The 25,483-nt window shown below is 36.3% G+C and overlaps 1 protein-coding gene across 1 annotated transcript in view; it reads left to right on the plus strand.

The window, feature by feature from the left end:
* VEGFC (vascular endothelial growth factor C) overlaps positions 1-25,483 on the plus strand; it is a 74,297-nt gene that overhangs the window by 39,498 nt on the left and 9,316 nt on the right. Inside the window, exons 2-4 of the mRNA XM_061372299.1 lie at positions 13,375-13,588; positions 15,497-15,687; positions 25,099-25,250. Of these exons, the coding sequence (XP_061228283.1) occupies positions 13,375-13,588; positions 15,497-15,687; positions 25,099-25,250 (557 nt within the window). The remainder of the gene's footprint in view (positions 1-13,374; positions 13,589-15,496; positions 15,688-25,098; positions 25,251-25,483) is intronic.

Genomic DNA, 25,483 nt, shown 5'->3' on the forward strand with positions numbered 1-25,483 from the left:
AATCTTGTTCAAATGACAATAAAATTATGAAATGCATGTACACCAGATGATGGAAAATAACTATAGTTATATGTTTACGATATTTCTTTCTATACTTTTAAAATGCCATAATTCACAGTTGTACAGAAAAGAGGCTTTGCTAATAAAAATGTGTTAGTGTGTTGACCTCTCGTAAGACAAAAATCAGCCTGTTAACTCACAGCTTCTCAGTGAGTTCTCTTTAACTGTGGTGCACAGTTAATGTATTGCTTGAACAGTTAAAACTGAGGCCAACAGAAAATTTGATGTTGCCCGAACACCAGCATAAGATGAAGACCACTGATCTTGGTAGAATGTACATGGTATTTCCAAAGGAAGCAAAGACTATATCCAAATGGTCTTTGTGGACTGTAGTAGAGACCAAACTCTAAGCCCTAGGCTACTTGGGTATGGGTCCAACCCCTGTTGATGCTGCAGAGCAGGCTGACCACACACTTGAGCACAGCAGTTTAAATGAGTCCCCTTATCTCCTATGTAACATCTGAGGCATAAATACTTTTTATTGTTTTGGAGGGTTCTTTTGTTCAGAGGCATTTTTGTTGTTGTTTTTGAGTATGGTTTGTTTTTTAAATAGTCAAAGGGTGTGTTTCAGCCACCTGGAAAGGTGTTTGTGGAGTGTAATGCTGCAGATGCCAGTTGCATGCTCTGGGAGGAGGCAGAAGGGCTTTGTTGGTGCCAGACCAGCTGGGATGTAGAATCATAGAACTGTTTTGGTTTGGAAAGGACTTTCAGAGGTCATCTAGTCCAACCCCCCTGCAATGAGCAGGGACATCTTCAACTAGATCAGGTTGCCCAGAAGCACATCAGCCTGGCCTCGAATGTCTCCAGGGATGGCACATCCACCACCTCGCTGGGCAACCTGTTCCAGTATTCTACCATCCTCATTGTAAAGAATTTCTTCCTCACATCTAGCCTGAATCTCCCCTCTTTTAGTTTAAAACCATCAGACCTCACCATATCACAACAGGCCCTGCTAAGAAGTCTTTCCCCATCTTTCTGATAGGCCTCTTTTAAGAGCTGAAAGACCTCAACAAGGTCTCCCTGAAGTCTTCTTCCCTTTTTACAGTCTGAACAACCCCAACTCCTCAGCCTTTCCTTATAGGAGAGGTGCTTCATCCCTCTGATCAGTTTTGGGGCCCTTCTCTGGACCCTCTCCAACAGGTCCATGTCTTTCCAGTGTGGGGGGCCCCAGAGCTGAACGTAGTACTGCAGGTGGGGTCTCATGAGAGTGGAGTAGAGGAGGAGAATTACCTCCCACGACCTGCTGGCCACGCTCTTTTGGATGTAGCCCAAGATACGGTTGGCTTTCTGGAGATGAACTTGTGGCATTTTGTATTTGCACTATTAGAAGTGGGCCTTTGAGTGAATTCTCCTGTCAGCTGTGTCTCGGTTTCCTCATGCATCCAGTTTGGATGATAAAGAGACCAACAGGCCTGAACTGACAACGTAGAAATGCCCTTGCCTTTGAGTCATACAGCTGGTCTGGTAAAAAATGATAGCATGCACTTTGTCTAGATTGTACTGTTTGCCTAATGGTGAAAAGATGTTTTACCAACACATGTTGGGGGGTAAACTATAGACGGACTGCAGGCGACCTGATGTAAACATCTGAAAAGAAAACTGGAATTGAGAATTAATTGTACAAACATGCTGTGACAGGCAAAAATGTTCAGAGAAGTCAACAAAAGCTGTTATGGGCATCAGTAAGATCATCTAAAACTTTGCAGACTGCTTTAATAAGGAGCTGAAATGTAACCAAGGATTTAGGAGAAAGACTTTAGGGTAGGAAAAATACTGTCTTTGTATTTTAGCAGAATGACTAATAAGGTAGCTCGGTCAGTAGGTTTTGAAAGCAAATTAGCATGTTTGAAATGAAAAATGAAGCAGCAGTGAGACACACATTGGCTGCCAGGTGACAGGTCCAATAATCTTGACCATAGAAGAGCTGAAGAAAGTTGAGCATAACAGAAGGAAACTGAGTTTGAGTTTTAAGGCTTTGTGAGGGTGAAAGATTAAAACATGATATTTCAGGCTAGTAAAACTACAGACACTGTGCCCATAGGGACTGAATCATACTGCACACAGTGATGTATAGGTGCAATCCTTAAGCTAGGAGGCAAAATCCTGTAATCCTTACTAAAAAAAAATCCTACTCAAGTCGGCAAAAGATTTGGGTGAACAAGGAATGTATAACTGGGCAATTAGAGACAAACTTGCAGCCTGACCTTGACTGGGCCTTTGTGCCTGTGATTAGCTGTACCCATAGCATCTGGGCACATTCATTTAAAGGCACAGTCAATTTGAATTACATCTTTTAAAAAAAACAACAAAAAAACCCCCCAAAACAACCAAAAAACCCACACCAAAAACAGTTATGCCATAGTTAAAGTTCTAATTGATTCAAATGCAAAGAACTGCAGAGAGACATATTAAGGCTACACTTTTAAATCTGAGTCTTTTGGAACAGTTCCCTTCCTTCTCAGGCAAAACAGGAATTTAATAGATACTGTTTTAGTTTTGTCCCTAGTAATTTAGAGTGACTCTTACGTGACTTTTCAAAGACTTAAGACAGTATGGGAGATTGTTGTGTAGGATGTCACAAATAACCTCCAGATAAATGTAATAAAAATATGTAACAGCGTCTGCCATATGTGTTTATTAAGCTATGTTAATAATTGCACTCCAAATTGTCTTACAGCTATTCCAGTATGAAACAAAATGTTCTTAAAGATCATTCATTTACATTTTCCCCTCCGTTGCGATCCTAGTTCAAATAAAATTGAAAATAAACAAAACACTTTCTTTTGAAACAAAATCTAATTCAGCATACCAGAAATGTCATTCTCACTGCCAGTTACTCTAATGGGACATGTGTTCCTTGTGTCTGAATCTGCTTTGTTTGAAAAGAGCTGCTGTCTCAAAGCCTTGAGGAAATTGCAGTTCTCAGTAAAAGAAACGCTAGAAACGTGTGCAAAGAACAGACAGAAATTGTTTCATGGTCTGGTCCTGTAAATGGTAACCTCAGTGACTACAATGAGCTCTTGGTATTAACAAGTGTGTGTCCGAAATTCCAATTTCCAGGACTGCAATCCTGCAGACATGTGTGTCCTTCATGGTGCACAAAATTAGCTGCTGGGAAAAAAATGCAAAGGAATCCTTCTACTGCATTATTTTTGTACAAACCATTACAATCACTGCAGATTGACTTTGGGAAGTGGTTGAATATGCTTGAAAAAGTGCTTCCTTAAGGGTTGCTGGTAGTGCTATAGAATTTGAAATTCCTCTTCTGCATAAACTTTCTTTCTTTGACACTTTTCTTTTGCTAAAATCTCAACAAAACTCCAGAACCTTTTATTTTGAGGAAACTGACTAATGCAACAAGATCTGTTTTATTAAGAAAGTCTAGAGCCCTTTAAGTTAAGAATCTATTATCTTGAGAAGTGTGCCTTTGCTTCTGAAGAGTAAAATCTCAGCCCGAGACTGTGTGAGGTTGCACTATCTTGCTACTTTTACTTCCTTGTCTCTTTCTTCCCGCACTTCCATTTTCAGCTGACATACCTGATACCTGGTTTGTTTACTTAAAGTTCTTCTGTTCAAGATTGTGACCAGATGAATGCAAAATACAGTGACACAAAACCTTTTTTTTCCATAAAATAATTGTTTACTTCTAAGAGCAAATAAAGAGCTTAATATGAGTAAATATTTCAATGTAACAGTAAGGTTTATTCATAAGCTTAGCTTAACTTTAAACATCTTCATTTTATCTTTCTACAGACTCTGAATAACTAGAGCCTCTTTGTCTTCTCTCTGTATGCCTCTTTTTAATATATATATAATAAATATATAAATAATTTTTTTCTTTTTCATTAGTTTCTGGTTCTGGAGAAGAATGCAGCATGGTGGTATAGGACAAGTCTCAACTAATGGCAACTATAATGGATTTCAAAATGCAGTATTATACCTTCCATAAGAGATTATACGTGTTCTTGCAATCCAGAGGAAGATGATAGCTAAGGGCATACTTTGTAAATCTTGTATTGCAAAAACCTCATTCTGCAGTCAAGCCTCATTCAAAAAGTCTTCTGATAGCATACTGTGTTCAGCATTGGATTACTTTGTGTCCTGTCAGTATAAATTAGGATCTAATTTAATACTGCTGATGTTCCCTGACCCTTTTTAAGTAACATTACAGTACAATACACTATTCAGAATAATTTAAGCCAAAAATAATGGGCAGCATACATTTTTCCTGCTTTGGTTGCATGAAAGGGAATTGTGACCAAGTCTCGATCTATTTTTTGGATTTGCTGTTCTCAAGGGTTCGTTTGCCTTTCTCCATCTCTCATGCCTTGCTGACAAATCTCTTAATACCTGTCAGATTTTACATGGTATAATAAGCTTTCTCCTTCAGTGATACAGAAGCATTACTTCTCTTTTTGTGATCAAAACCCCTAGTTTTTTTATTTTTATTTCCCCATAAGGGATGTGACAGCGCCACAGAACTACTGATCTTTTATGTCGTAGTTTGTAATGAAGTTAACTCATTGGGGAAAGCAAAAAGGAAAAAGTTATTATAGGGTCAATGTCTGAACAAACATTTTTGTTTCTGTTTATCTTCTCTGTAACAGATAGCGATCCAAAGCATGTTCCACACAGAATTTAGGATTGAACAAATTTCAGACCCAAGTTATCAGGCTGGGCACAAGTGAGCAGAAGGTCCTTTGCATTCTGTATCTACCTCAGGCTACTGAAAGTCAGATGATCTCTGTCTTTTGCTTACATTAGTAAAGAATCTTTACATAAAAGATTTGGGTAATACATTGACAACAAAAATAAAAGCTGCTTCTGGTATTTTGTTTATTAATGAAATCTCACAATTTAATACTTAGTTACCAAAGGCTTAGCTGTATGATGCGTTATTCAGGTGTGTTACTTTGAGTTACCAAATAAGACTTTTTAGTGACTTGTGTAAAAAATTACTTGACGAAATTTGATGCTAAATAAAATAGATAATAATCTAATTTTAATGGTGTATACTTAGAAAATCTAAAATAGAATGAAATGCCCAGGTTTCTAAGAGACTTTATGTGATTTTTTTTCTTTTCCATATTTACAAAACTTTTTTGTAATAATTTAAGATTTTTCTGTGTTCTAACATACTCATTATTCTTTAGGTTTTTTGTTGAGTTTTAAGTAGCGTATTTTGTTTAGAGCTGGAATATTTGTTGAAATAGTCAATGTGACAAGGTAGGTGGTCTTCTAATTAATATTTCTGTACAGATCTGTAAACTGTGTGCAAGGTTTGTTTAACAAAATAGAAATCATGTCCTATTAGGTTAAGACATTTGTTTGGGAATAAAGTTCAACTTTTTCTTTGAAATTCACTTGATCTTGTTTCATGGCCTATGAAATAATTTGTTTTAAGAACCGTTTTAAAAGTATAAGTAATTCAAAAAATCCTGTTACCGGTTGCTAAATATTTAGACCACATATTAATTACATTTGTTAGGGCTTCAGATAATGATTTAAAAAACTTGGTTAAAAGGAAAGTTACTTGGTAGTGAGAGAAATTATACAACAATGATAAGAGGTGACATGTTCATATGATCTTTCTGTCCTACAAATGGCTACATTGTTAAAAATTGAAGACTAAACAAGAGTGTTGAATTGAAAACTACACACACTCATCACAGTGAGAACACGCCACGTGCTGTAGCCTGTGTGTTCAGCATAACTCAGGAATGTCCTTAAGAATGTGCAATTTCTTATTCCAGCTTTTAGTGAAACCTTTTTGTATGTACTTTTGACCTGCAGAATAGAAAACATTACATTAAAACTGTATCTACTGCCTTTTTGAAGCCCATCACTTGATACATGGCCAGAACTCTTACTTTTCACTCATTAGGGTCTAGGACATCTCTGCATTAGCTCACAATCTGTGCTCAAGCAGGATCTTAGCATAGTCTGGCATTCAAATTAAATGAAAGGGCTGTCCCTTACCTTCATGCTTAGAAGCTTAGTAAATCTCTGCTTGATACTGAGGAGGTTTTTAATACTCACTGCCTGTGTTACAACTGCTGACATGATGACAGGTAATTGCAGCATTACATGGATAATAGTTTTCTTCAAAAACTGTCTCCGTATTTGTTTGCTTTTACTGACAAAGATAATGGCAGTTGTTAGTAAGAGTAATGATAATACCAGTGAAAGCTCAGTACAGACTGAAAATAAACAACTTATAAAGGCCTTATAGTTTATTCCTGTGTACTGATTTTAATGAGGCACATCTGACTGTTGGAAGGAAAACAAAAAGTTGCAGGGTATAAAAACAAAAGAAAATAATATCCAAACCATTACAAAATTTTGCTTGACTGGTGTTTTATCTTCTGAGAGAGTAAGATCTTATAACTGCAATTTTTAGTTCTGTTTTGAAGTACTTCAATTTTCAGAATTGCATGATTCACTTTCCTCAATATTAGTTAAAAGTTACTTAAAAGTATTCAGAGCAAACATATTGTTTTTATAATGTGTCAAATTCTCCAGAACTGCCATGTGGCATCACCCCAGATGCCTCACAGTTGGGGCGTACACAAGTGGCACCAGAACTTCACTAGCTGCAGTGGCTGTTTTGCAGAGGGCACTGGAGTTCTCATGCTGCTGGCTGTCTTCTTTCCGGTGGATTGCTGTTTCTGGTAGCCGCTTTGATAACCCAGCAGTCATCACAGTGTTGTCCTTTAATTTCACTTTGCAAGTGTGTTTTACTTATAAATGGTTTCGATTTACAAATGTTTTCCCCTTTCTTCTGGTCATTCATGGTGATCCTTGAATTCATCACCAGCTGATCACTGTAGCTGTGGATGACTAAGAACACAAATCTCATACAGATTGCACTGCCTGGTATCTCCAAGATTTAACCAGTTAGAAGCCTTTCGGTAGCAATAATCCAAATCCTTGTTGAATCCCAATCTACTCTTAATGCTAGCTGGAAGCTTTGGCATGAGTCTTCGTCTCAATTAAATAATCCAGATGTAGCTGCACTTACCAAATGGTTATACCACAACTTTCCATGGCTGCCGTGCAGTCTTTGACTTGTAATTTGAGAGCTCATCTACTGCAAGTTCCTGAATAGTGAATCAAGTCCATTGATAACAGGCTTGATTTTTGTATTTTACTTTGCAATTGTGACTTGCCATATTCTTAGAAATGGTCTGTGTGGAATTTATGAATACAGGTTGAAGGCTACTGCTGTGGAACAATGCAAATTTCAAAGATCAGGCCGAAGTGCATGAGAACAAAAACATTTCTGTTACTGTTATCTAGTTGTGAAATTACTTCAAAAAAGGCCATAGGTATTCAGAGTCTGGATAAGTTGCCACCAAGCCCCTTTCTCAACACTCCTTTCCATCATGGTCAGGAGTAGTATTTGATGCATTTTCCTGTTTCTGTGCACATGTTCACATGTCTGGACTGTATGGATTTCTGTGATGGCACTGTGGCATTACCATCTCTAATTGCATGAGATACTGTGATAGCTACAGCAGTGTCTTAATTACCCAAATTCATAGGAACCTGGGAGAAGTGGCCATTTAAGACAAGCTTCTAAAGAAACCAGGCAGCAGAGCAGGGAGTTGCTTTAGAAAGCAACTAGAATTATTTTTTCTCTGCTTCCCAGGGAAATCAGACTTAGGTAAAAAAAAGGATATTTTCATAAGTGATTACCATTGAATGCATGAAAGTACCAGCATTTTATTAAGGAAGGTTGAGACAATTCAAGAATGTGGGTACTTGAGGAATAAACACTAGGCAAGAACCATGTTTTGGAAAATCAGCAGCCGCTAAATGTTTGATTGAAGGACTGAACAGAGGAGCCTTTGTGCAAATCTACAATCTTGGATACATCTTTCTGCATTTTCTAAGAATATCTAGATTAAATTTTACCTGGAAAATGCTGACTTGCATAAAAAATATCCCTTCATGTGGAAATTTTATACTTTGTACCTCAGCTTAAATACTTGTGCTTACAAATAGGACAGTAATACTAAATAAGATAATCCTAGGATGATTCTTCTAGCAGTTTATGTACCACTCTCTCAAAAAATGTTCTGGACAAAGAAAAAGAAAAGTGATGTGTAATACAGAACTGAAACATCTGTAGTCTTAAGCTTATCCTTATAGCCAATGTCTTTTTCTTCTTTTTTAACAAATTCTCTTTCAGGTGTCTTCTCAAACTTATTTTTCCTTTTCTTTTCTTTATACAGGCCCCTCATCACCCATTTATTTGGGGCTTTTTGCCTGATGTTATTCTTGGTATATAAAATGCCAGAATGAATAGAGGTCACTTAAGTCATAATATAATTCAGACTGGTTTATTTATTTTATACTTTCATTCTTACTTTTTATGTTTGTCTGATGTGGTTTGTAAGCTCTTTGGAGCAAAGACCAGTTTTAAGCTCTGCTGTTCTCATGATGTTTTGATTTAATTCAAATTAAGTGAAGTGGTCTTACTGCTTATTTAAGGTAATGGGAACGAAAAAAATATGTTCAGTTACCACTTCACTTCTGTTAGTCACTGTTTTGTAACCATATTGAATGGTAACTTAAAATGTTGCAACTGCAGGCAGTCATTCAATTTTACTAGTGACAGATTGATGCATAAGAGATAAAAATAAGACTATTTAGCATGATTGTATAGGTGAACAAAAAAGGTTAACTTAATACTTAACTTTGGCTAAGATATTTAATTAGAATATTTTCTCCTTTTACTGGCATCTGCTTCCAAAAAGCCTAGCTCTGAAATACAAGAAAATTACAGGAAATATTATGCAAGTGAAATGTTTATACATATTTTTCTTTTGCAATATTTTCATTTGCTTATTGTTTCAACATTTGGATTTAACCACTTGATTTTTACTACATACCAGTCAGTCAATAAATAAAGAATATAAGCATATTAAAATGGAGGGGGGGTATAGACAGCATTTTCCTATTAAGCATTGTCAACAAAATCCTTGAAAATGAATTGAGCTGACAACTATATTCGGAGCAGATGCGTAAAGTACTGTTATAGCACATTACACCATCAATTATGTGTCAAGCATGCTGCCAAATATTAAGTGTTCTGACCTTTATTATTAATAATAGGGGCAGACACCGGGGACACGTGAGAGACAAATAATGCATGGAAAATCTATTAAAGATTCGATTTTTTTTTTTAATGGATATAGAGCCTATTTAATATCCTGCCCCTCCCCTTGCAAGCTATGAAAAAATTGACATAATATGTGATGGAAAGCCACATTGTGAAAATTAGGAACATTTTATTCTATAAAAGCACAAGTTAAATAAATAATACTGAGAGAGTGCTTGTCATCAAGGTTTACTGCCTGATTTATATGTATATTTGTCATTTTCCTCTGTTCCTTGGGAAATAATGTGGAAGAAGAGAAAAGAGCAAGCTTGTCTTTACTGTATTCTCCATTCATTCTTGTCTTTTCAAGTTGTTATTTTGCTAGTATCATCTATCATCTTGTAGAGATTGGCTAGTCGAAGGTTTAATAAACATCTTTCTCCAGAATATAGCTTCTAGCATTTTTAGGTGTCATGCAAGACAACATTGATAATATGTGAAAATGACACAAAAAAAAAAAAAAAATCCAGAAAAACAAAAAACGCAGAATGGCCAGCCAAAGGACAGAAATAAGCACTTACAAAAGGAGTGGTGGTAAAAAAAAAAAGGGGGAGGTAAAGGAGGGAGGCACAAAACCCAACCCCTTAACTGATTTAAAAGAGCAAAGAAAATAGAAAACGTGGGACAGAGAAAACTCCTCTACAGGCACTGATGGCACTATTTCCTGCTTCCTTCTCAATGTAGAGCATAGATCCCAGAATGTCTTGCCAGCAAAACCTTGAGTTGTTGGTCTAGGATTTTATGTGAAGTGCACTGCAACTGATGACATGAAAATCAACCTGGTCTAATGGAATGTGTCGCTGCCTGTGGCCAGGGGTTTGGAACTAGATGATCTTTAAGGACCCTTCCAACCCAAGCCATTCTATGATTCATCAAAAACCTTACTTTGGTCCTAAAAATTGTAGAATGTCTCTTATCACAACCTTTGTTAAAATTATAGTATTTTCCAACAGTAGAACAATTTTTATTTTTTTTTTTTATTTATTTAAGATTACATTTGGGAATAACCAGCTTATTAGTGTGACATTAACTTGCGTCTACATACCGTATTTCTTCCTAAACTTCACTAATCTGGACTTGCATAAGATAAGCGAAAAATTAGAGCTCTGATTTCTAGCACATATTTATGGAGGTATGTCTGTCATAAATTTTGTGCAGGTGTCTGGATTTCCCCTGGAAAAAAAAAAAAAAAAACATTTTTAGGCTTTAATTATTTTTTTCAGTGTTCTATACTAAAAGCCAGTGCACAGTTAAGAAAGAGCAAAGAATCTGGGATAAAAGGTAGGGACTGAGTCAGTGTATTTTTTTTCACATTAACCAAAATTAGTGCAAAATGAAAATGTTGCCAGACAGCTGTTACATTTACAGAAGCAGTTGCATTCATCTCCTAAAAATCTAGAAACTCTTTTTAGCAATCCTTAATAATCTGATGCTTTTACTGTATGCAGGACACACTCTTCTGATCAATCAGAACTTAATATTTTGTTTGATGTTTGTGTTAAAGTTTGACTGTTAGACAAAATTAAATCACTCCACAAGGTCTTTACTTATGTCCCATGAAACATTTTGACACAGGTGAGAGCAATTTTGCTACAGTTAAAATACATAGACTTACAATGAACATTTCAGGAAGAGGTCACTGATCTGTGTGTCAAGGTAATATTGGAAACATTGAAAAAAATCAAGTTTTCTTCAATTTGTTTTTTCTTTCTAGCTCTGGTCACTGCAGGTCCTGTATTTATTATATGTGTATGGGTTTCCTTCTCCCTTTCTTGCTAAATCAGAAGAGGGGAGAGAACAAAAGCCCTCTAGCGATCACTTTGGTTTTTCACAGTGTAAGTTTTACTTGAAGCCATGGTTACAAGCAAGTGGCTTTATTAAACTAAGCACAAAATAATTCGGATGCAGTAGTGATGATTAATCAAAAAAAAAAAAAAACAACAACAAAAAAACAAAACCCCACAAAAAACCCCAAGCCAAAACCCCAGTAATTTTATGTGTCTGCTCCAGAAATTGTTTTCCTTTTGTTCACATTAAATGATCACTTCGTCTTGTAGACACAGGGTTCTTGGGCCCGTGTGATATCCAGGAAGAAATGCAGTTGAAAACAATACTTAATTGAATTTGATACAATACTCTGTCAAAGCCACTAATTCTTTTGTATTTTGACTTTTAATCATGCATATTTTATACGTGGATACCGAATTTTCTGTCCAGCTGGAAAGATGTGACTTGATTTCCTGACCAAAAAGGATTTCACCAACACGTTACTTCTAACAAATATAGCCTCTTTCCTGCTCTATACCTTGGCTTCTTATCAATGAAGTGATTTTAACTTTTCTTACTGCTCTTCTCACCTCTCAAGAGAAATGAAAGCAATCAGACAATTGCCGAATTAGTAGTTTGTTCAGCTTGGATTTTTGTCTGTGGCCCATTGATCGGGAACCCGTGTGGCATCCTTCGAGGAGAGCAGGGCTGGTGGGGAGTGAGATGTTCTGTGTTGCCAGTGAATGGGAAGGCAAGGCCCCGGGACACTGCTTGCTGGGTGGCTTGGGTCAGAGATGGCCCTTCTTAAGGAGGTAAGGAAAGAGATGAAGTCCTGAATGAGCATGTTTCCAAGATGGTAGCTTGATTGCTGAAATCTCTCGGGACAGAGTAGTTTGTCATGGCACTGTGGTTAGGGAGGCTTTAGTAAGAGAACTTCCTCAAACTTGTTAAATCTTGGACGCATAAAATGACTTTGAAATCTGTATTAGCTTTGGCTTCTGTATTTAACTGTATTTATGGAAATGAGTTCTGTGAATCTGCCTTACCTCAAGGCGTTTCTCCTGTATTTGACACCTGATAAGGAAGTGAATGTGACAGCACGAGCCATTTTGTACCTTTTCAGTTATTTATCAGAAAAGGAGCAGCTTTGACTCAGGTGAGCTAGTTTGGAACTGCTTGTGTTGCTCCTATAATGTTCAAAATCACTGAAATTGAATGACTTTTTGTTAGTAGTGGAGTTTAATGAGGAATCTGAAATTTCAGTTTCTCTACTTACATATTCCTGGGTGTAGACACGTGTTTTACACTGTAACATCCTAGTGTTCCCTGAACTAAAGCAATAGTTTTGTAGTAAGTCTGCAGCCAGCTGCTGGACGTGTTTCACAGTGGTTTTGTGTCTCTGGATTTTGTGTCTCATACTGCCATCTAAGGGCCACGTAGGCTGAGAAGGTGGCTAAAGGTTCTTCAATACTTTCTCTGTCCTGCCCTTCCCTTTGGGAAGTCAGCAATGCATGGATGAGAAGAGCGGGCAGGGAATAACAACGGTCTTTTGATGCAGGATGTTGTTTCATCTAAGAAGATAGAGGGATCTTCCAGGTAAGTGAGAAATTAGAATGCAAATATGAGTTGTATTTTAGGAAGATGCAATTGCAGTGTTTGTGTAGAAGCCAGCAAGTAAGAAAGCGAGATTACAGGATTTGAGGCTACTGTTAAAACAAGTTAAGGAATGTAGTGCTTAGAGTCCTACAGAGTTTCAGTTGAAACTCTTAGGAGTGACGGAGTTTGCTGTTCAGATTCTGAAAGGTACCAAAGTACTTGACTCCTACTGATTTCGGGATTAGTGCTGTATAATAGAATGTATTTAGTAAGATTTTCCCTAAAAAAAGTACAAAATAACATGAATTATTTTCTTCATTTTTTTAATTGTTTTTGCATTTCTAGGTGTTTTAATTTTCCTGGATTAGGGGAAAATAAGCAAAAAAGTTGGTGTTATTTCAAGAGTATGTAGTATTAAATGACATAAACATAATTTAAGTATTTTGCAGTTTAAGCATTCACAATTTTAGTGTGAAAACTTTTCCTTCCAAGATAAAAATGCATTAATCTGTAAACTGTAATATCTGTATTGGCTTAATGCTGTAGCTGTTTTCTCACAAAGGTATTTTGAGTTACAAACGTGATAAAGAATTAGTGGCAGAAGCAAAACATTTCAGTATTTGTTAATGTAGTACTGTTGGCGTTGACTGGCAAAAGCAGTTTTTATAATGAGGACCCCTTTGAGCACATTTTTGTTTTACAATATAGGAGGTGTTTTTCAGGCTAGTTTCCAACAAACCTTGTGTCATAGAGAAAGTAATTAATCTTGCATGTTACTTTGACAGGCTCATGCAAGCAAAGACCTGGAAGAGCAGCTGCGGTCTGTGTCCAGTGTGGATGAACTCATGACAGTACTTTACCCAGAGTACTGGAAAATGTTCAAATGTCAGTTGAGGAAAGGAGGTTGGCAACACAACAGGGAACACTCCAGCTTTGACACAAGATCAGATGATTCCCTGAAATTTGCCGCAGCACACTATAATGCAGACATCCTGAAAAGTAAGTACAGGACACAAACTGTGTTCTAACACGCAACAAATTAAAATCTGAAGGCTTCTCAGTTGTGGCAGAAATACTTTAAAAGCTAAGCATTGTCAGTAAACCAACCTCAGCAGTTTGATTCGATGTCATGTTTGTAATATAAAATCCTTGACAATCAACTTTCCAAAATGTAACAAATTGCAGACATATTTTAAGTATATCCATTGTAAGAAGGGTAAGTCCTGCTTTGTAGAGGCTGTAATAATTTTGCAGAAAGCAAAGAGGGCACTAATAATTGGATTTATTGAACAATTTCTGCTCATTTTCTGTGATTACATCACAGCTGGTAAAGCTTTTTTCTCTTGCATGTTATTGCTTTAGGACACCAAATAATGCACTTGTAGGTTTTTCCTGTTACAAAAGGGTACTTGTCATGTTATGCTCAAACCAGAAAAAAAACAGCTTTCAAACAAATATGTCTGAAGTGTTTCAAATGGCCTGGATAAAAACATAATAGCTTACAGTTTAAGTAAGCGCTTGCAAGCAGAGAAACACAGGACTTATAGCAGGAGGTGTATTTTTTGACATGATTCTGGAAATCATGTACTTAATGGAGACTTTAAGTTATACATTAGGTGAAATTTCCATTTTTGCTGAATAGCCTACCAAGAACTAACTCCAGGAGAGAATAAAGGGATCTGTACAGCTGCAAGTCCAATGGGTGTTTCATGTAAGATCGTATTTGATAAAAGGGTGTACAACATGATGTGAAATGTTTGCCCAAATTTATGTGAATAATCTGGGCACAAATACCACCTTTCAGATTAAATCTTATGATGTGTATGATTGCTGAATAATAACATTTTGCTTTAAATTGTACTTTTGTAGTAATCAAAGTAAACGTATTCAAATGAATTTCACGTTAAGTGCTTAGGCATCAAATTTATTGTTTCTAATATATAGTATCCAAGGGAAGTACTGTGTGGGACTGGTTAAAAATTGTTTTGCAGAGATGTGCAGTGCTTCTTTAGTCTTCAGTCAAGGTAAGGAAGCCCAGGCACACAAGAAAGGGTATGTACAGCTTTAGCTGCTGGGCAGCAGGTCGAGGGAGATGATTCTCCCATTCCTCTCTTCAAGACCCCACCTGGCGTACTGCGTTCAGCTCTGGGGCCCCTCTGGAGCAGGTCCAGAGGGAAGGCCACAAAGTTGCTCACGAGGGCTGACGCACCTCTCCTCTGAAGACAGACTGAGAGAGTCGGGCTTGTTCAGCCTGGAGGAGGCTCCGGGAAGACCTTATTATGGCCTTTCAATACATAAAGGGGGCTTATAAGAAAGATAGTGACAAGAGTTTTTAGTGGTACCTGTTGCAGTTGGACAAGGAGTAGTGGTTTAAACTAAAAGAGGGTAGATTTAGATGAGCTATAAGGAAAAAATATTTTACAGTGAGGGTGGTAAGACACTGGAACAGGTTGCCCAGAGAAGCTGTGGATGCCCATCCCTGGAAACATTCAGGGTCAGGCTGGATGGGCTCTGAGCAATCTGATCTAGTTGAAAATGTCCCTGCTCACTACAGAAGGGTTGGACTAGATGACCTTTAAAGGTCCCTTCCAACTCAAATCTTTCTATGATTCTGTGTCATAAGCTCTCCCCAGCTCTGTTATGTTGCCTCTTCTGTCACTTGCCTTCTGCTCCATGACAGTATGTCACATCCCTATGGAGAAGAAAAATTAGCTAGAAATTAAGAGTTGTGTATTTCACTGAATAAAGGGTCTGACTCTATGTCAGACTCTTTGTGCATATTCTATGACTCTCAGTGCATATTCTGGTTCTAAACTTTAAAAAAAAAAATCCTACTAATTTACCGCAGGAGAGTATTGTCTTTAAACAGTTACTTTATAACACATGAAATTCCCTATAACTTGGCAGGTATTGATACTGAATGGAGAAAAACTCAGTGCATGCCACGTGAAGTGTGTGTGGATGTGGGAAAAGAGTTTGGAGCAACTACAAACACCTTCTTTAAACCCCCATGTGTATCCATCTACAGATGTGGAGGTTGCTGCAATAGTGAAGGACTCCAGTGTATGAATATCAGCACAAGTTACATCAGCAAGACAGTAAGTTCTCACTTTTACTACAATTTGAGTGCACCTTGCAATTCCATTTATGATCATGCATTTTTTAAACCTTGTTATTGCTATTGTGAGAAAAGAAAAAAAACAATTCCAGAATACATAGAAAAAACAGCTGAAGAGACTACTTCCTGGAAGAAAGTGTTTAACACTATTTCCCCCTAAATAAATATCTATTTATTATTTTTAGGGAAAAAAAATGTGATGTTCCCTTTTTTTGTCTCATCTACCATTTGCCTGATGTATGAGGCAAGCACTCTGAAAAATTAGCCTGTAATTTTATCAGTGAAGAAAAAGACTGTCTCAGGACATGTTCAAACAGGATACATGTTGCAATTAAAGCCTTTTAGGAACTGAATTTTACTGTATTAAGAAATATTAGTGTAATGTACCTATTTATTTTGTTTTAATCCATCTCCTTCAGGTATATGTGTGGGTTTTAGTCTTCAAGTTCAAAGCTAGTGATGAGGTAGGTGTGTGCAGAGGTTGTACGCTAAGCCTGTGAGCTGCCTTTAAAAGAAAAAGTATACATGCTATAACATACATGTAGTATATAAGTAGCTGTAACAATTGTTACAATTATTTTGCAACTTTTCTCTCAAAAAATCATATAAAAATAGCTATGCTTCAGAACATTTTCTAGAGTATTTTGCTTTTGTTACAGTACTTGGTAGTATTTTTATTGATTGTGGCTTTTATGCTTTTTATCTCATCTTTCTGATACCTTGAAGAAAACTTAATTTTAGTGTAAGTCTTGCTTCCTTTTTCAACTATCTGAAGATGCAGTACATATTTATAAGGAGGACACACAACTGCATAGCCAATTTTAAAATTGTAGCCCATAGAAATGTTATTCCTTGATTAAACTTCTTAGTGCTCTGAGCCTTCTTGAGAGGAAATTAGAAAAAGGGGATATACAGAAAACATTTAATACGTTTTCTGTCCTAGTTGAAAATGTTTAGTGCTAAGTTTCGTTTTTAAGGTCTTGATGTCATTGGTGATGATATGATGTAGGAGTAGTTAAAGATTTGAGAGACTCTGGAAAGGAAAACGTTGAAGGATTTACTAGAAAGAAGAAAGAGGCAATAGCATTGTTTTATTTTCTTAACTGAGTCTGTAAAAGCAAGCAGTTTAATCTCTGAGTTTTCTATCTTGCTTCTGCTTTCCAGTTTTATCTGGTCCTTGACAGAATGCAGTTTTAAAAAAACCCTTAATAAAGGAAGAGAGCTATAGCTATATCTCTTCATCTGTCATCATCTCAAATATTTTTAAAGTTATGTGACCACAGCTTACCCCTATATCAGATGAGAATTAGGAAGAAAAAGTATTGGATTCAAGACCCTTCTGTGGAATTCAGGTACCCTACACACCTATTTTCACTACTGTTTTTCTTTTATTTCCTGAATGAAATGAGATCTTATAGTTAGTAACCAGCCATCTTCTGGCTTTTCTTAGGTCACCATTTTTGAAGCTTTATTAACGGTGCATAAATTCCCTAAGATAACTTCATACTGCTCACCCAGCAGAAAAAGTGCTTAATGGGAAATTAACTTTTCAGCTGGAGGTCTTACTGTTGAGGGCAAGCTCTAGCATTGGTCCCAGACATTAAAAACTAAAAGAAATTGATATCAGGTTTAATAAAAAAATAATTGAAAAGAGCTAAGCATAGAAATTATTTTTATGGGGAGCAAATTATTGATTGCCAGGAGAATGGATTAGGTCAGATGTTCCCAGATTGGCTTGTGGAACACTGTGGTGGTCTGGAGAGAGGTCAGTAGTTCTCCAGTTCAGGCTGTGTTCCTCCTTTCTAGCTACTTAACTTTATTAAGAGAAAAATGGAACAGTATTCTGCTTTGCTTTTAATACCATTTTTCCCACAAAAACTGTTTCTGTAGTTGCAAAAGGGTGTTTGTACAATTATGATTTGGACATGAGAAAATTTCTTAATTAAAGATGTGGTACAAGGAATATGAAAACATTTGATCCCCTAGGCTAAAGCATAAAATGCAGTAGAACTTTATCTGTGACACTTCAGTAGCCCAACTTTGTAAGTAGTGGCTTGTCTAGTAAAGGTCTGATGGGAAAGGGTTTTTTCTGATTTTGTTTTGTGGTGTGGTTGTGTTGGTTTTTCCTCTTAATTTGTTAATCAAACAGTTATTCTCCATTTCCATGACATGAGCAGTTACAAAGATAGGAACTACCTAGTGGAGCAGCATTCTATCCAGTTGCACTTTTATGCCACATGTATAGGTACTTGCTTATACATTGAAGCAGTAAGCAGATGGCAAAGAGCCGCCTCATTCCATTCTTCCTCTTGGCTGGCAGGATGGACAGTTTTTTTACTTCTTTCAGATCATATGATGTAAAGTTCCTAAATCTTCCTTTTTCATGTTTACAGTAATAGTTCCTCAAGGGAAAGCATGTTTCAAAGTAATTTGAAAATAGATTTAGAGGAGCTTTTCTCACAGGAAACAAGTTAACAGCTTGAAATGGTTTTCCATATTTGATATGTGTGTGGAGTTCCCGTACATGATTTGGAGATGCATATGTCAAAGAATTTTCAGTTTTGATCTTTACCATTTATGCCATGCATTTTTCTGTGTTAGATTTAAGATTGCAATGATCAATATAGTAGGTACTATTAATAGTGGGAGATACATCAGTATAATTTCCAAGTGCTTTTTGTTAAGATACTTTGAAAAGTGATTCAAATATAAAAGGATAGAGTATACTAATTAAGCATATTAATCAGATATGAAATGTATCAGATAGGTTGCCTGTTGCCTTGAATAGGTTACACATAAGCCTTGAAATACTGTTTTGTCAAGAAAGATGGTAAAATAAGTAATGATGATTTACCATTTTTCAGATATCTCATTTTCATTCTTTCCGGTATAGAAATATTTAGAGTTTTGAAATCGAACAGTCTTACATCCTTAGCTTAAAAACTTCTCTAGACACATTGTGCTCTGCTACACTCATTATGTTTGGCCAGCCTTACTGACACTTTCGGAAGTGCAAAGATCACAAGTAATGGAAACTAAGAGTCAATCAGTTTAAGGGAAACTTACCAGAATAAACCACAGTCCATCAGAAGAATATAGTGTAGTTAATGTAAATCTGGGAAAAATTAATACATAAATCCTGTATTTGAAAAGTATCTGGAAGTACAAGCTTTCCTTATCCTGATATGGAAATAACAGTTTTGATTGTTTCATATTTCAGAAGTCAGAGATCATAATAATTTTATGTGTGCTGATATGATGGATATTGGCACATATGCTGATAGTGTTGAATAAATTAGCCACTGAAGCAAATAAATACTTCATATAGGAATCAACAGGGGTTTGTTGTGGTGTTTTGGTGGTTTTTTTTTAGAAAGTATGGCATTAAGTCCTTCTAGTCTGAAGAAGGAGCTGTCAATGCTGTGAATCAAAAATACATGCCTTTATAAGGATCAGTGTGGAGGAGTATATGGGAACTTTTTTCAGAACGAATTCTGATAGTGCTTTTGGTCAAGCTGTTAGCTATTTTTGTGTTTTGGGGGCTTGGGGATTTTTTAAGCTTAAAATCATGCTCAGCTATAGGTTGTGGACCCAGCTATAGTCCCACTCTTGTTGCTGTTCTCCACTCCAACCCTGTAACTGGCTAAAGGAAGAGCGCTGCCAGTATGAGAACAGAAAAGAGCCTACTACAGGGGTGGTCTGTGGGACCACACAGCTGTGGCCTGGACACTTCTGATAGGATGACTGAACAAATAACAAAGTTAGGAAAAAGGGGGACCCTGGTACACATGGCGTCACGGTAATGGCAGGTTGTGGATTGCCAAAGACCAAGTCTGGTTGGGTAGAGCAATTAGGACTCACCTTTGCCTAGTATCCTCTTGCTGCACTTCTTACTTGGTATGTACTGATCTGCAAGGATTTAAAAAACATGATGGCAAAAGAATGAAAATCCAGGGAAAAATTGTTTGTAGTTGCATGCATAGTTGTAAAAGTGATGTGCTTATTCATTTACCTTTGTATTAGTCAAAAAAGTTCTTTAATAACATACCTGCCTGTACTGGGGGGCAGAAAGTACAAAAAGCTGATGTTTGGGTCTATAGGATAAGCTGCCTTTTAATTTTTGCTGGTGCAGTGGAACAAAGGGTAAGGATGAAGCCTAAAATACTCCTTATTGCAGATTATGTAATCCAAGTGCATGAAGAAAAATTACCTTCCTGCATATTTGAAAATGAACATTTCAAATTTGGCTAGACAGATACAAAGTCAGTGGGAACTACGGAGAATACATATCCTTAATAAATAATTTCAAAAATTGTTCTGTAACCAAAACTTTTGTTTGATTTTGTTTTTAAACCCACAGAGTACCAATGATTGTCATGGGTTTAGCACACAATTTATATTTAAGCCATCTACTGTAAGAAAAACTTGCATTTTTTCATGACATAAAGATGGGGACTGTTATAAGGAAGCTCAGTTATTAACACCAAGAACATCATGTTTCCTTTACCAGAGATGTATTGATATAATGACCAATATCAGAGGGGAGATTCAAGCTGCATGTGAGGAAAAATTTCTTTACAATGAAGGTGGTAGAATACTGGCACAGGTTGCGCAGAGAGGTGGGGGATATGCCATCCCTGGAAGCATTCAGAGCCCATCTGGATGTGGTTCTAGCAACCTGATCTGGTTGAAGATGTCCCTGCTCATTGCAGGGGGTTGGAGTAGATGAGCTTTGAAAGTTCCTTCCAACCCAAATGATTCTATAGTCTCAAATAATCTTGTTCCATGGTAAACAATTCTAGTTCAAGTAACCTAATACTGAGGTTATCCAACATACTTTATTATGAACTCTGTCATTCTCATCCTAATTTTGCTATTCATTAACAAGAGGGAGTGAAATTTTCTCTGCCAGATGCAGATTGATGTGTTTTTTTTTCTTTAAAATTACAGAAAAATTTGTGGTTCTGCATTTTCTTAGACCAGAGTGAGAAAGAAGTGTATATGGCTTTATTGTTAAAACAAAAATTGTGATTTTTTTTTTTTTTATATTAAATTTTTTTTTCATGTTTTCTCATTTTAGGTAAAGAACATAATACTTGAGGGTTTTGTATGAGGAATTTGTGTTTTGGTATCTTTCAGACAATGTGTTTACTTTTAAGCGTTAAAAGACTTAGGGAGGCAAATGGAATTGTTGGGAGACTGGGGTTTATTTTTAACTAGAAGACTTTGTAACTTGGAGCTCAACAAAAATCTGATGCAGTTTCAGATCTAGGCACCTAAATCCCATCTTCAACGGAGAGCCTGTCATTGATACACTCCCCTTTATCTTTCAGGGAAGAAAGGAATTTGGTTCATCCAAAAGTAGGTGGGACAAAGTGTACATGTGAAACAATGCTAAAAATTATGCTAAGAAACCCAAAAAGAGGAAAGGGAAATCAAGTTCGGTGTGCTGGCTGAAAGGGAAAATGGGGTTGGGCTGAAATGATGGGAGGTTAGTTTAGCATGGAGAATCATCCTGGGTGAAGACCTGAAGAGATGAGGGCTGAACACAGTACATTGAAGAGAAATGTTAGCTATGGTGGAAAAGACTGTAGGAAAGACCTGCCGTCTGGCTTTCTGTGACAAAACAGCCTTAGACTAGTTGAATGATATCTTCTGAAATGCATTAACTGTGTATGGCTTTCAACTGTTCTTCAGTTACATAGAGCTTCCATTAGTATGTGTTATGCATTGCTATTAACAGCATGTTGCTGACTTATGATATTAGCTTCATGGAAAAGGTTAGGATTGAGCTTTGACTATGATGGAGTTTGGTTTTTTGTTATATATGATACTTTTTAGTTACTCTCTCACAAATTTCTTCAGCACTTGATTTCCACTGGATTCGTGGCAATGCAGTGTTAGTAGCACAAATGTACAGGACTGCATAAGCAAGTTGAGTCTAGTTTTTTTTCTTCTAGCTTTTGAGTGTTTGCTTCTAACTCTGGCAACACTCACAATGTACTATAATTACTAACATTTTTCTGAAAGCTGCAAGCAATGAAAGCTCTCCCCTTTGAAAAAGCTGCCCTAATCCCTACTCCTGTCAGATCTCATGTTCTTTTGGCAATTGGAGCTCGTTCTTTGCAGTCTTTATTCCTGAATGTCTGTCTTCAGGCATTGGTCTCTGAAGAACAGACCTGAATGAAATGTCTTTTCTCCATTTCCTGTAGTATGAATTATTCATATTTTTACTATCATTTGAAGTTGGGAGAGAAGATTCGGTCCCCTAAGAATACGGTTAAAATAAATCCTTTACTGAATGAGGGATCAGAGAGAAATATAAGCTATCTTCTGTCCAAGAAGAGGTACTCATTAGGGCAGTGTGGCAACAAACAATGGTACCCACAGCCAGCAATGATGCCAGAAAAGAAGTGAGTCAAGAACCAGCCTTTCCTACATAAATGTTATGGTGCACTTCTCATAGAAATATCCTTTCTAGATGTTGACGTTTAGCTGTTATATGTTGCCAGACATACCCTGTAGTGACAACGGGTGTTGAGCTTATTGTTCTGTTGGATGAGGAAGATGAGCAAGAAAAATTAGAGAAGTTGGCAAAAATAGAAAGCATTACACAAGGTCTGATCTTGCCTAATTTGAAATGATTTATTAAGGTGATAATTCAAACCCAGCTTATGCATTTTGAGAGTTGATTTACTTACACTTAAATAGCTTCATTGGATTTAGGAAGCACAACACAGCTGAGAGCATTTCTGTAGGATGGATCTTATTTTAAAATGCCATAGATTATTTAAGATGAATTATTCTGAGTATTAAATACATTTTCTGTAACAAACTACTTTTCAAGAATTAGTTTCTTCTGAAGTCTCTTCTTGATATGTTTTCATTATCAGAAGAGAAGAATAAATATCTCCTGTTTTAGCATGCATCAGAATATAGTATCCTAATAGCATGTACAGACAAAAGTGTAGGAAGGACAAATCAACAATACCAATCCTATTATTTCACTTCCATCATTTCTAGTAATGAAAACAGAGCTGGTTTATATTTTTTTTCAAAATTCTAGTTCATGTATCATTTCCAGCACTTTCCAAAAGCGAGGACAAGAAATATAATACCTAATATAATTATATTATGTTATAATCTCTAATGTAAATGGCTGATTTAAGTTGTTTTGACTTTATATAAACAGTAGCTACTATTGGGTGATGTAAAATACATTGCTATTAAGAGAATTTAGTTGAACAAACTGAAGGTAATTCAATGAGATCAAGGAAGCTAGTCTACCTTTGCACTGTTTAGCTAGGCTTATTTTGCATTGCACCATTAAAGTGCTGATGGGAATAGCTGTTAGTAATATTGCTCTCTAAACTGATACCTGTTGCAGTTTAAATTGAAGGATAAATGTAGATTAAAATAATTCATGTTCAATGTAACTTATAGTCGCAGTTTGTATGTGTGTTACAGAAATTTCTGTCAGTGCGCTCCTGAAGCCAAACAGGAGTACAGTTAGGCTGACAGGGACCTGAAGAATCATACTTATATTCACTTTCTAAGTTTTATCAGTTCTCCCTGTAGTGGGTTTTTACTTCAGCTTCTGAAAAGAAAGTTCATACTGTCATAAGAGAGCAAACAAGGTTCACTTTACATGTGTAATACTCTAATTAAGTTCATACTCTCTGTTCTATCCTGCAATTCATACATGTCTTTTAAGGATACACTTTCTTATGAGATATTTAGTATAGTAAAGGCTGTTGCATGTATAAGATCTTAGCTGTCTAGATTTTCAGAGGTCTCAATAGTTGTACTGTCCTGAAAGCACAACTTGTTTAAACAAGATACAAACCTTGTATATGTATGTAAGTTTTGTCATCTGATTAAAGATACCCAAAGAACGCAGCATATATTTTCTCAAATATATACTGTGGTCCTATACTACACAAACATGGTCCTTTTTGTCTTTATCTACACCACCACCATCCTCCTCTACAATTTCTATACTACACAAAGATATACTGTGGTACTGTACTGCACAAACATGATCCTTTCTGTCTTTATCTACACCACCACCATCCTCCTCTTGTTATAAGTGCATTTTGTGATTAATTTAAAGGAATATTTATAATAGATAAGGGTAAAGGAGCCTGTATCAGGTTTGAAGCCAAAAAGCATTATGATAAAAACTCGATTAGAAAGTCCCCTGAAGTCTGTATTGAACTTAGTGGAAACCCTGGAGCTATGTCTGGTGATAATTAAGCATTCATTTATTGGTACCAGTAGATGTGGACTTGTGCTTTTATCTTATTACTGACTCAATGCCAAAATTTCAAGAAGTGTTACTTACTTTGCAGCTGGAGCAAGAATCCAAGTGTTACTATTCTTTGGCTAGAAGTCCCTCTAATGAGAAAAACTCTTTTCATGATAGCTCCCTAGAAACTGGAACATCTAATGGCCATGTTTATAAAGGTAGTAAAGTCACCAGAGGATGCAGAAATATTCTCAAATATATATATGAAGAAGTGAATAAACACCTAAAAGGCATAAACTATTTGCTGTAACTAACTTTTCAGGAGTCTACTGAGTCATACAATGAAACCTTCTTAACTTGATAAAGTAGGTATCCCAAATTGAATACTGAAATGAGTCTCATTGTTTGTCTGTTATCACATGTTCAGTTTTTCTACAAGATATTGTTGAAGTTGTCCTCTTCCACCAGTTGCATTACATTTATCACTAGAATTAGGATTTTACTCGTTCACGTACATGACTATTTTATTAGTAGTGGGTATTTCTTAATATCTTGGGGGGGGGGAAGTTCAATATAAATTCTGTCAGGGTAACCATATAATTTGCATCAATAGAAACAGTGGCAAGTCAGAAGTACAGTATGCTGCAGTTCAGAACTTGTTCATCCAAAAATATTTTGATCTAAGTCCAATCTATTGCTGTTTTACACAAACTTTTGTGATTGTGCAACTGATGTATTAGGTTTTAGCTTACCCCCTTTTAAAGTTATTCTTTTCCAACTTTTTGAAGCACCTTCCAAATGTTAAGTTTTAGATTTTTTGAAAAGACTGCCAATTTGCAGGCATTTCCTCTAGAGAAATGAGTTTTTAGTACATTTTCCTCTTTTAACTTAAATGTTATAGTAGGCAAACAGGCACGTAATAGGCTTTAACCCTAAAAGTGTTAATTGTCATACCATAGCTGCTGTATTCATTTTGTACATAATGATTATTTAGCGGCATAATTGAATGTGCCACAGAATGATGGTAGATAACAAAACCCTAAATTCCTTATAGCTTTTTCTGTATGTCCTTATGTTATTTTTAGTTGTACTGTTACTGATGTATATAAAAGAAAAAAAAGTTCTTTTCTTTCCCTTTTATAGTTATTTGAGATCACAGTGCCTCTTTCTCATGGCCCCAAACCTGTAACCGTCAGCTTTGCCAATCACACATCCTGCCGATGCATGTCGAAGTTGGATGTTTACAGACAAGTTCATTCCATCATAAGACGTTCCTTGCCAGCAACACAAACTCAGTAAGTATGATACTTTCTTTTCATATTATGAGCAAGCCTATATAATTAGATATAAAATATTGCTGGAAACTTTCACAATTAAGATAGATGAACTTAGTTACTATGTGAATTACACATTAGTATCAGCAGAATGCGTTTTGCAAAGGACCTAATACTGTTTTACATTAAGAGAGTGTACTAAAATAACATTACCTTTTTACCCAGTGGATAAACTGGGGCTAAGTGATTTAAAA

Source organism: Neopsephotus bourkii, unplaced genomic scaffold (assembly GCF_033783945.1).
Source record: "Neopsephotus bourkii isolate Nb327-2 ecotype Australia unplaced genomic scaffold, CSIRO-AGI_Nbou_v1 NB_168, whole genome shotgun sequence".
NCBI classification, from domain to species: Eukaryota; Metazoa; Chordata; class Aves; order Psittaciformes; family Psittacidae; genus Neopsephotus; species Neopsephotus bourkii.